General features: G+C 33.2%; 1 protein-coding gene across 2 annotated transcripts in view; it reads right to left on the bottom strand.

Annotated features, from left to right (window-relative positions):
* LOC126890694 (set1/Ash2 histone methyltransferase complex subunit ASH2) overlaps positions 1-16,583 on the bottom strand; it is an 84,144-nt gene that overhangs the window by 8,943 nt on the left and 58,618 nt on the right. For both annotated transcript variants that reach the window (XM_050659841.1, XM_050659843.1), the window contains 3 exons: positions 15,422-15,599; positions 12,572-12,852; positions 10,199-10,456 (listed from right to left, as the gene is read on the bottom strand). In XM_050659841.1, coding sequence (XP_050515798.1) covers positions 10,199-10,456; positions 12,572-12,852; positions 15,422-15,599 — 717 coding nt within the window. The remainder of the gene's footprint in view (positions 1-10,198; positions 10,457-12,571; positions 12,853-15,421; positions 15,600-16,583) is intronic.

The raw sequence follows: 16,583 nt of genomic DNA, 5'->3' as shown, positions 1-16,583 counted from the left end.
AATAACCTTTCAAATGAACTATCACACAACCCCTACACTCATTAAAAAAAATGATCGATTACGTCATCAGGCCCAGATGGATGATGTCACTAGTATTATAAATATGCAAAAATGTCCTAATTTAAAAATAAAAATCAACCTGTCTGAGGATTTCTCTTCAAATCAGCCCATTCTCGAGATAATGAATGAACAAACTCAAACGTCCACACTTATACTACAGTGTCGCGCCAGCTTGATTAGCAATTAAAAAACAAAGGGGTTTTCGATATTGTCTTGCAAAAAACTCTTCGGGATTTCATCAACCAATGTTTAAAATCTACCTACCTTGGCAACATTGAAATTTTTAGTTAAACGTCCGATTTAGGGTTAAAAATGGCCGATTTCGCAATTTTCAAAATTTTTAATCGCTTTTATAACAAAAACTATTAACCTAAGAGAAAAATCACTAAAGACCTTTTTTGTTTGGAATGATTCAAAAAACCTAAAAAAACTTTGTTCGGTGCAAAAAAAATAATTTTAGGAAAACCCCTAATCTTTCCCCTCGCCTGGCAAGGTCTTATGCTGTTCAGAATCGCCTGTCATTGTACACATTTCTTCTAAATGACTTACTCAAACACATACTTATATTTAAACTTTACAGGAGAAAGTTTATTTTTCCCCTAAACTTTGCACTTTTCGATTCATCTGGTAGATACACGTGCAGGGCTGATGCCTGCCAGGTCATGGTTTTTAGCATTGGTGTGTTATGAATTATCACTATATAAATTTCTAGCCTTACAGGAAGACCGTTAGTCGGAGGGTTCACTAGCTCTTAGACTATACCTTTTTATTGCTTAATTGTTAACTACATAATAGAGTATACTTTATGCTCATGTGTGCATAAGATGTACTTTGTGGCCTGCACAGCCAAGGAGAGTCATGGTTGAAGAATTTACGGGACTGATTTAAATGCAGTTCTATAGAACTCCTCGGAGCAGCGGTAGATAGAGTAAACATAGTGATGATAATAACCAACTTGCGATTGGGAGACGGCACTTAAAGAAGAAGATCTACCATTCTTTACCAATGAATATTTGACCATAAGGAACTCTGAGAAAACGTTTCCAAAACGACCAAGCACCACAGTTTCATTATTACGTTCAATAACAATTCAATTCATAAATATTGGCAATATTATTTTAAAGTCTTCTACTTTAAAATGTACACTAAGCAGCAAAATTAACTAACCACCTTAAAAATAGGACATTTTTGATATCTCGAATTTCCTAAACCTCTTGTCCGATTTGAGTGAGTTGTTTTTAAATGTTATAGCTTTATTTTTTAACAATATCTCTGTAATAATATTGTTGCTAGACAGGTAAGTTGTCATTGTATACCGAGTGTACCAATCATACTGTGTTTTTTTTTCTAAAAGTTCGGAACATCCTGTGGAACATTCTATCACTTATAAAATGTTGAAATTAAAACTCAATTGTAGCTTTATGCTTTCTTAACATTTTGTTTTTTGATTCATTCGCTCTGCCGAGACACAACTGTCTAGTGGCGTTGGTAATTTCTTTTTTGGGAAGTTAGGTTGCTATACGTGACTGGAAATTACTACACAACCAAAGATACCCGCTCACAGCCAATATTATTAATAGTAAACATACATAAATAACATAGACCTTATGCCAATCAATAATTATTTATTAACTAAAAGGGGAAGTTCCCTAGGTTGGCTGTATACCATCATATAGTTAAAAAACTCTAACAAGAAGTAAAACCACTTCTATGTAAATTGGTATATTTATTAAAAATTAAAAAATCCCAATGGATTGAATAAAATATGTCCAATTCAGAACGTTTTCAGACCTATCGGTCCATCATCAGTGAATCTACAATAAAATAAGTAATCCCACTATTAGAATTGAAAGATGGTTGAAATTTTTTAAAAGCTAAAAAAGTGTGGTTAGATTACTTACGTGCATACTTGCTAAATAGCCCCAGAACCAAACAATGGTTGAATTTAAAATTCAATTTACATTATTTAAAAATAATAATAAACAGGCTAAACGCCGATGTTAAAGGATATAGCCTATGGGAACACGGTGAAACCCTACCAAAACCTTAATCAACCATCTTAGGCCAACTTTGACTATAAAGTGTCAGAAGTGTGTAAGGAACTGTTTGAAGTGACATTGACAGTAGAGAAAAAGGTAGTCGATTTTCAAAGTTAATTAACCAAAAGGTCATGACCCACAACAAATGATAAAGATTTTAATATCTGAAAATGTCTAACATTTTTAAATCTATTGGTTTTTGAAAAGAAATTGTGATATACAAAATTAATTTAGAATATAAGATTATTTATGTTGACTGTATACTATAACATTAGATTGATCAAATTGATAGAAAGAAAGTTAAGCTGCTGTCAATAATGATAAAAAGATAAAAATAGATGAAGGTGAGAGAAGAGAAAAAATAAGTATTAGTTGGAATGTTACTGTACAAAATGAATAAATTGGTAGGCAAGTTAATCAAGTCTATATTGTATTGGTGGTTGTATATGTAAAAGGAAAATATTGTTATTTAAAAATAAATGCAAATTTTTGTAAATAATGGATTTGAGTTAGTTTTATTTTTTAATTTTATTTTAAAAGTTTTGAGAGAATTCTTGTGACAAAGTGAGGGTATGTGAAGTTAGAGATAAAGAAATGTATGATTATAGCTGAGTCCAGTTGATACAAGAATGAAATTAAAATGAAAATAATATTGAAAGTGTACTGAATAAAATAAAACCAAAGTAAGAAAAAGAATATTGATATAATTTAATTGTAATGATAATGGATCTGAATGTGAGAACTGAAATTAAGTAATGGGATGTTAGTTGGAGAGGTAAAAAATTACTTGGAAAAAGTCAAAGACAAAAAGTAGAGGGCTGTGGTGTAAGGTATAAAGACAAGAATTTTAAGGGAAAGAGAGGGATAAAGAAAAGATGAGGTGTGGAATTAAACTGAATGAAGTAATGAAATGAAAAAGAAGTGAAAAGATAGTAGTCTAAATCTACTAATTTTTACAAAATACCAAACATTTTTTGATTGTTAACAATTTGACATTTATCAAGTTGTTAATTTATCATAGCCTACTTTCGGCTTGTTTATTAAATTAGGCATAAAATAAAGATTTACTAACGACAAACTTAGCTATAGTCGGTTCGCTAAACTGACGCACAACTGGCTAGTGATTTTAGTTGATATTTTTGAAGTTATACTTCTGTAGGCGCGATTGAGAGCAGTGGCGGCGCCTGGTGTAAAATATTGACGGTGCACACATAATATTAAGATATAAAATGACCTTGAGACCCTATTTCCGTAGGTAAAATTTTTTGAGTGTCATCAAATTGTAAAAATCAAAGGACCTTTATTAAAAATCACAATAAATAATGTATTTTATTGACTGGCAAGTTTTGTAACGAAAGTCAGTCGCCTTTTTTTATATAAACTATTCACAAACAAATTCAGTAAAATTTGGAATTTCTTGAATCATTTTTTTTTATTGCAACATTGTGAGTGCAGTTAATCGATCCTGGCCCATAGCTATTCTAAGGAAAGTTTTGATACGTTTCAATGCAGAGACATCGTTATGTTTCTGCAGTTGTCACTGGCATGGTAACAAGTAATTGAAGAATTCAAATTATTTCAGAAAAATCGTCTTGTAAATTATTTTTAATCAAAAATTTAGTTAAGTGGACTGTGCCGGATAGTTAAAATCGTATCTACTATTTTATTCATTATGCTTCCTCTTTTCCAAATATGTGCTTCACACCTACACAATTTATATTGTAAGTTTTTACACAAATCTCAATTTTAAATAATAATTTATACGCCCGACCTCTGCACTTTGGTGCATTCTTAACAAATTTGGTTTCGGCATTTTTAATTTTTCTTCTAAATATAATGAAGAAAATTTAATTGATTTTAAATATTCCACGCTAAGATTTATATCCACAAATCCTTCCATTCTTAATATTGTTCCGAAATTGGAACTTCACGAAAGCAAAATTTAAATGTAAGTGTGCCGTGCACGTTAAAAATACCATAAGATCACATCCAACTTGTGCTCTTGTGACCATCTAAACTTGTGGGCTATAGCGGGTAGCGGGGCGGGTGGTAAGCTGTATTTTGCACTATGAAAAGTCATTGGAATAGGAACCACCCTAGTTCACCGTTAGAGCGGTGAACGAGGGGTTCTGTCTAAGGCCTCGCATCCGTGAAGTTTCTCCTTTGAAATAGAATAAAAATAATTAAATGTTACCTATTAGATACTTATAAACTCCTTGGATCTGTTATTTCGAATTTCAATTACTGTATAGTTAGATTAAAATGTTATTTATAGAATGATAAATTTTACATATATGAATGTTGGTGTGAAAATAATTTTGGGGGTTCACCATCTTATGGAGAAACCGCCATTGATTGAGAGTAAAATTTCATAATACTGCGCGCATGCGCACACAGACAGTATGGCGTTTAGTTTCTAAATCTTTTAAGTTATGTATAAATATAAATATATCAGTGCAAGAAAAGGTGTGAAAAGAATATATTAGTGTTCTTAGTAAATATATTTATTATAATTTTTGTGTCTTTGGATTTGTCTTCCTCAGGAGTAAGATGAGTATTATTAAAACATTTTATTGTATAAGAGACGTAAGGGTGAAAAGGAGTTATGAAATTGGTAGTGACCACTAAACAAGTAATAGAAAAAGCATTAAAGAAAAATAGAGAAATATACCTGAGCTTTATAGACATGGAAAAAGCCTTCGACTCAGTCAAAAGAAAAGATATATGGGAAAGCCTAAAGAAGAAGGAAGTAAGCGAAGAACTGATAGAAGCAACAAAGAGTATATACATGAAAACAACAAATACAGTAAGAATGTTAAATATACAGTCAGAACCATTTGAAACAACTCAAGGAGTTAGACAAGGGGGAAGTCTCAGCCCAGTGCTATTCATAAATGTAATAGATGAGATAGTGAAAGAATGTAAGAAAACTTTCAAGAAATACTGCATCGGTTGGAACAGAATGCAAATGATAAACGCTGAGATGTGTATATTTGCAGACGACATAGTATTAATTGCGGAAACAGCAGAAAAACTGAAATACAACTTAGAGAAATGGAACCTAGAAGCAAGCAAATACAACTTAAACGTAAACAAAGAGAAGACTCAGATAATGAAAATATCAAGGAAACAAGGGACGGAAGATCAAATAGAAATAATGATAGACCAACATCAATTAATACAGACAAATTCATACAAATACTTAGGAACAGTAATCAACAACAAAAGAGACATAGAGGACGATCTTAACAACAGAATGGAAAACACAGGAAAACTATTCCAAGCACTAAATAGAGGATTCCTTAATAACAAAGAAATATCAACAAAGACCAAGATGACAATATACAAAACAATATATAGACCTACGGTGACATATGGAGCAGAAAATTGGATATTAAACAAAAGACACCAGAGCAGAATACAGGCAGCAGAGATGAAATACCTCAGAAGAACGATAGGAGTAAAAAGAACAGATAGAATCAGAAATGAAGAAATAAGAGAAAGACTCAAAATCAAGCCGATACTCGACTCAATCAAGAAGAAAAAATTGGCATGGTTCGGACATCTAACCCGGATGGACAATGATAGACAAGTGAAAAGAGTGTGGGAAGCCAAACCAATAGGTAAGAATAGAAGAGGAAGGCCCATCAAAGAATGGAACAGTGACATTTCGCAGATACTGCAGAGTAAGGGTAAGACTTGGCAGGAAGCAACACAGATGGCATCCAATAGGAAGGAATGGAGAAAGTTCGTTAAGAGCTAGGACAATCCAGAAGATTGTAAAATATTGTAATTTATTGAATTGTAATTTAATGAATTGTATTATAAATGGCCCTACACCGAAAGGTACTAATGGGTCTACTGATTAAGTAAAGTAAAGTAAGTAAAGTTTATTGTATAAATATTTATTATACTTCACCTCGTCTGTTTGTTACCGTGAATTGTCATTAGGTACGTCCGAACCGATATAGACACAGTCCTCGTAGCGTATTTGGTATAGCATTCGGCCAGAGATCGTGAGGTCTTGAGTTCGAATCCGGAGCAATCCTTAACTTTTTTTATTTATTTTTTTTTTTTGAAAGCGGTAAGCACAAAATTAGTTTGGTGTTTAAAATAAATTAAAACAAACTGTTTAAAGTATATTTATTTTTAAGAACTCACATTTAAAGTACACACACATTCTTTTTTTTTGTTTTTGAACAAGTTTGCCATAATTGACAAAATTACTAACTATTTAGTAATTATTAACTATTTAGTTAATTATTTTTTCCACCTACCTCTACCGAAAGTATATTTTTCCGGAGGTGATTGTAGGGAGCAAAGTTGTACTTTTCCTCCCTAGGGAGGAAAATATTTTTCCTCCCTAGGGAGGAAAAGTAAAAGTGACGTCATGGTATTTCATTCATGAAATATAACTTATAACCTGTACAATATCATTTTCTATTGCGTAAGTATCTATACATTTTAACGTTTATTTATAAACACCCTGTATTTTGCAGAATGGTAAAAAACAGTAAATTGTTATTTTGATTTAACAATGTTTACATTAATAATTTGACATATATTTGACAGTTGACAGTTATATTGTACCTACTTGCTAGTTTTAGTTCTAATAAATTTTGTTGGTTAGTTACATAAATAAATTAAGTAAAAATGAAAAAATGACTTGTTATTTGAGGAAGGTAGAAAAACCATATGTATAACATGGGAGTAAAGTGCCTTTTCCTCCCTTGAATGATTACTGCCCTCCGCTACGCGTCGGGCAGTAAACTTCATTCTCGGGAGGAAAAGTAGCACTTTCCTCCCTTGTTATACAAATAGCTATTTTTTGCCAATTTTACCGAATTGGCAAAATTACTTACTAAAATCACTAGCCAGTTGTGTCTGAATTTAGCGAACCGACTATAGTTGTTAAAGTTCCTAATGTACAGTAAGGGAAAAACCCTTACTGTATAATATAATATGTATCCAAGAAAATGTATATAATTTAGGCATAATTAGGTCGCATAATATTGCATATAATCAATGCAATATACAGTACTGGTATAATACCGCAAGAATGGTTGCTGTTTACGTTTGTCACCACACCGAAGAAAACTAAGAACAATCGAACAATCTCCTTGATGAGTCACCTGCTTAAAATATTTCTTAGAGTCATCCACAACCGAATCTATCAAAAACTAGACATCGATATTAACGATACACAGATGGGGTTCAGAAAAGGATTAGGTACAAGGGATGCTCTCTTTGCCTTGAACGTTCTAACACAGAGATGCCTAGATGTTAACCAAGAGGTACACGCCTGCTTTATAGACTTTGAAAAGGCCTTTGACAAAGTACGCCACAGTAAACTCAAAGAAATTCTGGAGAGTAAGAACATTGACACCAGAGACATACAAATAATATTAAATCTGTACTGGAATCAGCAAGCTAATATAAAAATAGAAGACCAAACATCGGACGAAATAGAAATACTTAGAGAGGTACGACAGGGTTGTATATTGTCACCGCTCTTGTTTAATATCTACAGCGAACAAATATGCCAAGAAGCTCTCTCATATGCAAACGAAGGGATAATAGTCAATGGAGAAGTTATCAATAACATTCGATATGCTGACGATACTGTGATAATGGCAAGAACAGCGGAAGATCTACAACATCTAGTTGAAAGTATGAATGAGATATGTAATAACTACGGCATATGGATGAACGTCAAAAAAACCAAATATATGACCTTTAGTAAGAATCCAATAAATGACAATAGTATCACAATAAACGGTACCCAACTTGAAAAAGTAAACGAATACAAATACTTGGGAACCCTTATCAATGAAACAGGTGACCAAAATCACGAGATAAAAAGACGTATTGAAATTGCCAGGTCTACTTTTATAAAAACGAAAAAATTATTTTGTAATCGTGATATTAGTATTCATCTACGAACTAGAATGTTAAAATGCTATGTATTCAGTACTTTGCTCTACGGTGTTGTCATGGACTCTTAAACAGACGAATATTAAAAATCTTGAAACCTTTGAGATGTGGTGCTACCGCCGTATACTAAGAATAAGTTGGGTGTATAAAATTACAAATGAAGAAGTAATACGCAGCATAAATAACGAGCCAGAAGTTCTACTGAATATAAAAAAGAGAAAACTTGAATACTTAGGCCACCTGATGAGGGGACAAAAGTACACATTCCTACAAAATATAATGCAAGGAAAAATCCAAGGACGAAGAAATCCAGGCCGTAGAAGAATGTCCTGGATGAGAAATTTGAGAGAGTGGTTTGGCTGTACCACTAACGAATTGTTCAAAACAGCAGTAAATAAAATTAGAATCGCCCTAATGATATCCAATATCCGATAGGAGAGGCACTCAAAGAAGAAGAAGGTCGTTACAGAAGGTGTTTCTATAATCACAAACAAAGCGAAGGTTGATTGATGGAGGTTGTTTGGGTAACCTCGCAAGTAAGTAACGATACTCACGTACCGTTTACTTTCAAAGTCCAAAATAAAGAAAGATATAAAAAGCCCGAAGAGGGGTAAAATAGATTATTATCATTATTAAGATTACTATTATAGTAGCAGCCGTGCGAGATGGGGAGACTCTTTCTGCACTCTCCGATTTAACCAGTGTTATGCAGCTGCTGCATTTTCGTATTGCAAAGAAATTGAAAATGTTTATACATTTTTATTCATTTACTCTTTTGTTGAGTACTAAGGAATCTTTCTTGTTGGAACTTTTACCACGCTGAGCAGATGGGTTGTGAATTATTTAAAATTCTCTCATCTTAATTTCCTCGGCATCCTGTATAATTTATAATTTTTGAAAATCTCGGGAGGTTGTAACCAAAGAAAGTATTCCACTTGTTGTCAATCTTGTGGTATGGGAACGCTATTTCGCTGGTACCTACGATTAATGTGATTCCTAATACATTTCCAGGGAAAATACTAACTCTTTGATAAGTATTGGCGATTACAATTTTTTTTATATGCGTGTCCGCGAAGATTATAACTCCCAAAATATTTATAATGAAAAGATTTAGTTTATAATAGATGCCGACGAAAACAATTATTTCTCTTTCTGTTTCTGTTACTGCCGACGAAAACCATTATTTCTGAGAACTTTTTACTAATTATAATTTTCGTGGACCCACCAACAGAAATGATGTTTTTTTGCCGATACTCCTCAACAAATAAATTTTTTCGCTAACACTTTATTAAGGATTATAATTTTCACAATCATATATTCGAAAATAATATTTTTCGCGGCGTTCATTCAAAGTTCTACTCTTAACGGCATTTTTCGGAGTTATACTTTTCGTAGGCGGCGGCGATTTATTGTCGTTTTCTGTGCTACTTCGATTGATAACTTATTTTGTTTTTCGGTTAATAGCTCTAGTTCATCAGCGGCATTTCGTTCTTTGCAATTCGGAAAGGCCCAAAGTATGATACCTGGGGAAATCGGAGAGAAGAGGATATGGGACTACTGATGAGGAGGAAAAAACCTCCGAAACCGGTATAGACTCTTCCTGCACTCTTCGATTTAACCAGAGTATTATGCAGCTGCTGCATTTTCGTGTTGCAAAGAAATTGAAAATGTTTATACATTTTAATTCATTTACTCTTTTGTTGAGCACTAAGGAATCTTTCTTGTTGAAACTTTTACCACGCTGAGCAGATGGGTTGTGAATTATTTAAAATTCGCTCATCTTAATTTCCTCGGCATCCTGTTTGATTTATAAATTTTGAAAATCTCAGGAGATGTAACCAAAGAAAGTAATCCACCTTTTGTCAATGTGGTGGTAAGGGAATGACATTTATTTTCGTTTTCTGTGCTACTTCGATTAATAACTTATTTTGTTTCATTTTTTTTAAGTTAAATTGTCGCTTATTTCTCATTTAGAATAATAAATTACATAAATGCCACAAAGAAATATGTTCAGAACAATTTAAGCGTTTGCTTCCCTTAGCTACAATCTCTATAGGCAATCCAAATTACAAAACACCTGAATTGCATAAACAATAAGTAGTCTAAAAATCTAATAAATCAAAACTTATAAATGCATATACAAGCATTTACAACTTATTACTTACCGGTTTATAATTATATCGTTCCAACGGAGGAGGATACTTGAAATTGGGTCCAAAATTAACGGAAACAGTTATATTCTTATATAGAGAAAGAGTTGGATAATAAGAACCCTGGTGTATGTCCTGGAAGGCAACGCCTTGGCTTTCTCCGTTCTTGAAGAAGATAATTTGGCTTTTCGGCAAAGGTACGAGAGATTTTAATCGCTCTTGGACGTTATCTTTGTCTTCGTAGTATAAATGGCTTTTGAATTTTACCAAAGGCTAAAATAAAAAACAAGAAATGCTGTAATGCACAATACTTCAAATTCAGATTTTATAGTCAAAATTCAATACAATTGTGGTTACCGTTTCAAAAGCACAAAGTTGCGGAGTAGCCAGACCAAAGAACAATCTGACCCAAAAAAAATAAAGGAACGATGAAAATTTGGGAATAGGTAGTTGAAATTTTCTATTATTATATAAGAAAAAGTTTACCATTCTACATCCATTTTGGTAAAATGGAGGGGAATACACCCTCTCGAAAGTGAAAAATATACATTCAAAATAAGACCGGAATTGGATAAAATGACTAATTCTAAACAACTTTTGTTCTATAGAGTTTTTTCGCTAAGTCAATACTTTTCGAGCTATTTGCGAGTCATTACACTGCATAAGTGTGGCTGTAGTTCTGTCGAATGGAAACTTATTTGTGTATTTTCGAGATTCATGTTTTTTTTTTTTAATTTACCAAATGCCGTTCTATATTTATCTTTATATTAGTAATAGTAGGTATGACGTTCAAACCGTTTAATGTTGAGTCCATCAATCTCCTCAATAGTGAAAAAAGATTAACACTTAAAATTAATTTGAAGATTTAAAATTAAGCTTAAAAACAAAACTTGAAATGAAAATAAAAAAAATACTTGTACATATTAAGAAAATGTACCTAATTAAATTTATCTTTTTTTATATTGAATACATCACGAATCAACAAACTTTTTACTTTATTTCTGACGTAAAATGTCGCTTGGAACCTTATGGACCGAAGCTGAAAATATTTCACGTACTTGAAACCATATTTCATTGTTGATTAAACCCACATCTAGAAACAATTCAACGTATTTCAAATATCATTCGATACAGAATCCTTTATTTAATAGAATTCTTTACAAAAACCGATTTTGTACAAAATGACGCTTGGAACCCTATGGTTCTCAAGCTTCGATTTACTAGCACGAGAATATAATCTCCTGTATGTTCATTTCTTAGATTTCCAATACTATATACAGAGTTGGGATAAAGTATGGAACCAAGCAAATATCTTTGAAACGAAAAGAACAATATTTATGAAACTTTGCATGCAAGTACAGTGACGCAAAAGGCATCCGATGCCATATTTTTTGTTACTACTCCACTTCACCGGAAATACCCTTAACTTATTTACTTTAAATGGGACACCCTGTATATTTTTGCAGATTTTAAAAGAACTTGTTATTTTTAATTCATACATACCAAGTTTGGAAGAAAAAACTATTAAAACAAGAAATAAATCTCTTTACAGTTATAAATAGGTTAATTTATTTACGTTAGACCAATGATATTAAAAATAAAAAAAATAATTTCAAATGTTGAAAATGTTTGCTGTTCACCTCCTGATAACGTGCAAGCCTATAAATAAATTCGTGAGTCACTTTTTGCAAGATTTCTCCACGTATTAGTTCACATTCATCAATTATTCTTTGTCTAAAACCCTGTAAGCATGTTGGTCTCCTAACGTAAACACGTGATTTTAGATAACCCCAAAGAAAAAAAAATCTAACGGGTTGAGGTCCAGAGAACGAGCGGGCCACTCTATGAATGCTCTACGTCCAATCCATCGATTTTAAAAATTCACTTCCAAAAAATGAAAATTCGCCATAACCGATTCTCATTAATATTTCAATACGATCTTTTTCACTTAAATCAACCATTTTTAATACAACTTCTGTCAATTAGTTCTGTAACAGTTTTACCTACTATACTAAATTCAAATAAATCATGCAGTGCATGTAAACAACAATTTTAGTCTACAGTGTATATGGTACTCGTTTATGTCCTACTACGTTATATTAATACAAAAAATTATCTACAGACACTTTTTCACAAATTTTTTCAACCAAATTTGGTATGTATGGATTAAAAATAACAAGTTCTTTTAAAATCCACAAAAATATACAGGATGTCCCATTTAAATTAAATAAGTTAAGGGTATTTCCAGTGAAACCAGAAGTGGAGTAGTAATAAAAAATATGGCAACAGCTGCCTTTTGCGTCACTGTACGTGTATGCAAGGTTTCATACTTTATTCCAACCCAGTATAAATAAAACTTAAAATAGAGTAAATTGTGTCCGTACTTACACGATCCTTGTATGTATTTGGAATTAATTTAGTAGTACTATTCACAGGTAAAACAATCATAAATCCTAAAGTGTCACCTTCTCCATAGCCCGAACTATACGATTTTCCAAGAGCTTCATGGAAACGTGTTCCTTTCAGTGATCTCCATGAATATCCGAACGTGTCGTATCCTACGGGAGCTTGCAAATTGGCATAATCCTGTCCCCAGCCCATCCGCGTAGCCGATCCTTCGGGCATTTCCTCGATAGTTGCTTCCCAGTACCAGACACCTTGTGTCACAACTAAAAAACAATTAAAAAAATGATTGACTATATTAAAAGGGTCACATAAAACAAAACATATATCAATCAATTCGAGTCTTCTTCTTCATGTACCATGTCCTTTCAGAACGTTGGTTACCAGCATAGCTATCTTAAGTTTATTCACTGCAACCCTAAATAGCATGTTTGTATCAACAACATACCAATCTCGCAAGTTCTTCAACCATGAGGTTCTTCTTCGTCCTGGACTACGTTTGCCTGCTATTTGTCCGTGCATGATATTTTGTAGCAACCTATATTTGGGACCTCTCATTACATGTCCGAACTACTCCAGCTTTCTCTGCTTGATGCTTTTTTATGATCTCAGTAGTCTTGCTGAGACGTTCTAGTATTGTGGAGTTTCGAATCTGCTCCACCCAGGAAACTTTTAAAATTCATCTATAGCACCACATTTAGAAAGCCTCCAGGCGGTTTAGATCGATTTTATTCACAGTCCAGGACTCGACACCGTAAAGTAAGAACGAGAACACGTAGCAGCGAAGTAGGCGGATCCTCAATGCCAATTTTAGGTCTCTGTTACATAACACCGTGGACATCCTTCTAAAAGCGGCTCTAGCCTGCTCTATCCTAGATCTAATTTCGCCGTGACTTTCTGCGTTACAATTTAATTGCTGTCCAAGGTAAACGATTTTATCAACTTGCTCAAGTTTGCTATTATTTACATATATAGACGGTTTTATATGCTGCTGTTTACTTATTACGAGTATTTTGGTTTTTCGTATGTTCAGATCCAGACGTGCCTCCCTACAACTCTCAACGACACTATCAAGTAGTGTTTGCAGATCTTCTTGGGTAGAAGCTAGGAGTACTGTATCGTCCGCATATCGCAAATTATGACTTCACCGTTCACAAGTATTCCTTCTTGTTTTTCAGAAAGTGCTTTTCTGAAAATTCTTTCTGAGTAAACGTTGAAAAGCAGGGGTGACAAGAGGCATACCTGCCGTACTCCTCTTTTAATATTAAGAGCCTATCATTCCACACTATCTACTCAATTCGTCAATTCGAGTGACAAATGCAAAATAAGGAGTAACAATTGAACAATGTTTGTCAAAAAGAAAGAATAGTTAAAAGATAGCCCTCACTATCGTTTAAGATATACTGACATCTTATCATGTACGAAGAGAAAAGATACATTGTCAACACAAAAACTTTCCTACAAAAACAATTCAAACGAGATATATTTTGACAATAAAACTATATGTACAGTTACGATCACCTTTTATGTCATATGTCAAAGTGACGTTAACAGTGGTGTATCGACAATAGGTTGATTAAAATTAAAAAGTCAAAATAATATAAATATATCGTACAAAATTTAAAAAATGGGATAATATAGAAAGAAATTTTTTTGAATAAAATGGATTATGGTCTTAATAGGTAACGAAAATAGGGAAGTATGGTTTTAAAATGTCCATTTTATTTGAAATCTATTTTATATTAAATTACGATAAACAATGTTAAATAATAAACAATAATTTGTGTAATTCTTCTAAGGTGTAAACTATTCAGTGATCGTAGCTGTACATACTTCAAAATATTATCTCAAATATTCCTAGATGCTCAGTAAATAAAAGTTACCAAAAATATTACTTTTGAGACTTAGTAGAAACGTCTTAATAATACATAAGGCATGAGGCAGTTGCATCGACTCAAATACATTTTATTTTTACAATGAATGCACTAGTCTTGGAACTAGTGAACTCTAAAGATAAGGGATCAATAGACAAACCAGAAGACCTCATAAAGTGTTTGGTAAAATTTTAAGCTATTAAAGCACACCAAATCACAGCTCTTACGAAGCTATTCATTTATTCAGCTATTCAGTATTAACTTAGTTTAGACGTTGTTTTGACTAGAAATTTTTGATTTGATTCGTATGCATATCCTCGATGACGCATGGGTATTCTTTCATTATTCCTACTGTATGTACTCTGAAAACATTTAGAGAAGCCTTGAACGGATGGTAATCAAAATGGAACCGAATCAAAAGAAGGTATTACAGTAAATGGCCAACTGATAAACAATATTACATAGGGTCTCTAAAGGATGATAGATAATGTAGAAACATGTCACAAATATGACCTAAGACTAAATGGTAAGAAGCCAAAATGATCATTAGTAAGAACACCAACATTACGCCCAAATTACAATAATAACGGTCTTAAGAAGATTATCTGCAACTTATCTTTAAATATCAATATACGCATAAAAATTCTTAGATCTTACGTCTTCAGTGTTCTCCTCTAAGGTGTTTTACAGAAGATGCCATAAAAATATAGGTCAACGTGGTCGCCAACATCACTACAAGAAGACAAAACACAATAGATCACCTGAAGACTAAAGTGTACCATAAATACCTTAGACTGACCAAAGAAAAAAGGATCTAATTTAAATTTCGGTCTGGAAGATTAGAAAAATTGATAGTAATAAAAAGGTTTCAAAGACTGCTAATTTTAAATCGAAAGAATAGCAAAATTAGAAGATGATCTTTACAAAAGGATATGAAAATCGATATCGAATAATTACTTACAGTGAGTGGCCCTTACTGTAGAATATCCTTTCTCTCCTGTTACTGCTACGCGATCTTCCGATATTTTTAACTGGGGAGCTCTATCGTGTAGAGCCAACAGTACTGTGTTGGCTATTGAAGTTCGATACAACCATCCTGGAATGGGTTTTCCAGCCCAATCCGAGCTTTCATCGAATGCCTAAAAAATATAAGTGCCTATCATTATCTCACTATTAGTCCGGAAGGTAGCGTCACGTTTGACCGGAGAATTTTAGCATGGCTGTTTTTTTTAGTCAGTTGTTCCAAAGCGTATTAACAAATGATGTGTCAGCTGACCCAAAACCGGGGCTTTTAGCCAAGAAAAGATAAAATCTGAAAGTAGATGGAAAAACCCTACAACTTATATGTCACATATTTATCTCCGTGCCCTACATCCATAATTGCTCAGTTGTTAGAATATACGCCAGTCAATGGGAGCAACAATAGGATATCGCCTCCGAATTCTATCCTACTGCATGGATTTTAATGAAATTTTGGGAATAGCCTCTACTTATCTCCTAATTCAAAGTCTACCCTATGCCGATGTGTGCTTTTATCTTCGGGGGGGGGGGGGTGGAAAATTTTTTGGTTAAAATTACCTCGGAATTCGCTAGATAACCTAATTCTAAGTAAAAACTGTTCTATTTTTTTTTTTTTGAAAACTCAATACTTTTCGAGATATTCGTGGTTGAAAATTGGCCATTTTCATTGAAACTAGTGTTGCCCAAATGCAAGACCAAGACGAGACTTGGACAGTCTTGGTCTTGGTCTTGCACCAGTACACCTGGTCTTGGTCTTGGTCTTGGTATTGCACTCCCAGTCTTGGTCTTGGTCTTGGTCTTGCAGCAAGAGTCTTGCAAATCTCGCAGTTACCCACTAGCATATTGCTATTTATTAATAAACAACTCACATTAGGTGGGTTTGAACCCACGATCTAAACTATCCCTGCCTATACTCTAACTAACTGGGCTATCTACCATGTTCCACGGGAGTCAGTCTGTTTCTTAATAAACGTTTGCATTTAATAACCTGACATGTGCTAAAATATTTTGAAAACACAAGAAAAACAAACAAATGACATAAACTTGACTCTTGACTGTATTTTAAAGAACATTATCTGTCTAGAAAGGGATTGATGGACTCT

Source organism: Diabrotica virgifera, chromosome 8 (genome assembly GCF_917563875.1).
Source record: "Diabrotica virgifera virgifera chromosome 8, PGI_DIABVI_V3a".
NCBI lineage: Eukaryota > Metazoa > Arthropoda > Insecta > Coleoptera > Chrysomelidae > Diabrotica > Diabrotica virgifera.
Note: the sequence above shows the minus strand (reverse complement) of the source record. Positions and strands in the feature narration are given on the sequence as shown.